The 2,076-nt window shown below is 31.8% G+C and overlaps 1 protein-coding gene across 1 annotated transcript in view; it reads right to left on the bottom strand.

Annotated features, from left to right (window-relative positions):
• Nucleotides 1-6: 6 nt before the first annotated feature.
• LOC106475826 (tyrosine-protein phosphatase 10D-like) overlaps nt 7-2,076 on the bottom strand; it is a gene marked incomplete at its 5' end in the record, with an annotated part of 8,174 nt that continues 6,104 nt past the window's right edge. Inside the window, 2 exons of the mRNA XM_013936499.2 lie at nt 7-1,396; nt 1,672-1,777. Coding sequence (XP_013791953.1) covers nt 1,365-1,396; nt 1,672-1,777 — 138 coding nt within the window. The remainder of the gene's footprint in view (nt 1,397-1,671; nt 1,778-2,076) is intronic.

Here is a 2,076-nt window from a genome sequence, read left to right as displayed (position 1 = left end):
TCATTTGTTCTAAACATTGGGTTCAGGGCTACTCATTTGTTCTAAACATTGGGTTCAGGGCTACTCATTTGTTCTAAACATTGGGTTCAGGGCTACTCATTTGTTCTAAACATTGGGTTCAGGGCTACTCATTTGTTCTAAACATTGGGTTCAGGGCTACTCATTTGTTCTAAACATTGGGTTCAGGGCTACTCATTTGTTCTAAACATTGGGTTCAGGGCTACTCATTTGTTTTAAACATTGGGTTCAGGGCTACTTGTGAGAAGCTGGTTTGTCTTATGAACGTTCCAAGTAAAACATTTGACAGAAATTGAACAATTGGATTCACATTGAATGAGGCATATAAAATACACATACTACAGCTTGATTATGTATTATACAAACACCTCCAAGTATTAAACAAGACAACATCCAATCATCACAATATTCATCTTTACCTGGTTCCTCTGATCCAGTTGTTTTACGTACAGTCTCTAATTGTATCATCTTGGCCTTTGTTTGTCAAGATCTCCTGTTAAGAACTTATTATACAGATTTCAAGCCACGTTGTGCTCATAAAGCTAAAATCTAGCAACAATTTATATATCAAACTCTGAATGTAGAGTAAAACAACAATGGAATATTGGTCTGAATCTCTAGATAAAGAACAGATGCCAGGTGTTGTCCAAGTACAATTGAATTATTTATATTTACATTTTTATGAGATTTAACAATCGTAACACAAAGATAAATGTGTTTGTTCACAATATTATAATATGGAGTACCTCTCTAGGAACTTTTTCAACCATACTTTTAACAGAAATCACTTTAGAAACATTCTCAACCAGTACCACAAGCAAAAGTAAACATGAGTTGGAGGAAAAGATCTCAAAGCAAGAAACTGTGACAACGCCTTGGTTTGCTAGGAGTCTTTCCACAAGTTAATAAAATATATTTTTAAACAAAAGTAAAACATCAATTGATATGAATTTTTTACCACGTATAAAGTTTTAATATTTTACTAATTATAATACACTCTTTATCTATTAAAAGATTGATTGAATCTATGTGACACAAGTATGGTTAAACTTAATGGTGCTCTATACAACAAATGCTTTGTTGACCTTGTCAGATTACACGTCAAATAAACCTTGTCGATCTTACCGTAAGAAATAATCTTTAGAAACTGAATATACAGGTTTAAAACACATGTAGAATATGAAGAGAGATACTTGTAAAACTGCTAGAACAACTTAAAACAACAGGTGTTTGTCTCATAAGTGTATCTACTCATTTTTGTGCAAAATAACAAGTATATACAGATATATCACAAATAAATGTGCCAGGTCAATAATCCTGTTTTATAACTCTGTCAAAATTCCTGGTTAAATTCCTGATTCTGCTATACCTTCATCATCTGCAAAAACACAAAAATATTTTAGAGGTTATTAGAAACAATTATTTGTTTTTATGAAAATAAAAGGAAACGGAAAACAAACTGTACTTTAACAAGATCCAAACAAGTGATTGATATGATAAAAGACCTCAGTTAATACATCACATGCAAGTCTATAATGTTTGTTTAGAGAAAAAAAAAAGTAAGAAAGAAAGCCTTCTTATGGGAATTAAACTTTAAAATATTTAAATATCTACATTATCTTACTTCTGAAGACCTTATTTCGTTGTTTATACCTTCAAATCCCTGGTTATCGTGCACTTCGAGCCTGGGTGGCTCCAGGATGTTTTCTTTACCCTCCAAAACACAAAGTAAACACTGATGAATACAGATGTATTGTTGCTGTGGAAAGAAAAAAAGAGGTAATATGTGCAGGTATAAAACTAAAGTTATACCTGTAGCTATAGAAGGTAATATGTGTAGGTATAAAACTAAAGTTATACCTGTAGCTATAGTAGGTAATATGTGTAGGTATAAAACTAAAGTTATACCTGTAGCTATAGAAGGTAATATGTGTAGGTATAAAACTAAAGTTATACCTGTAGCTATAGAAGGTAATATGTGCAGGTATAAAACTAAAGTTATACCTGTAGCTATAGAAGGTAATATGTGCAGGTATAAAACTAAAGTTATACCTGTAG

Source organism: Limulus polyphemus, unplaced genomic scaffold, assembly GCF_000517525.1.
Source record: "Limulus polyphemus unplaced genomic scaffold, Limulus_polyphemus-2.1.2 Scaffold9238, whole genome shotgun sequence".
NCBI lineage: Eukaryota > Metazoa > Arthropoda > Merostomata > Xiphosura > Limulidae > Limulus > Limulus polyphemus.
This window is presented reverse-complemented; position numbering and strand designations above follow the sequence as displayed.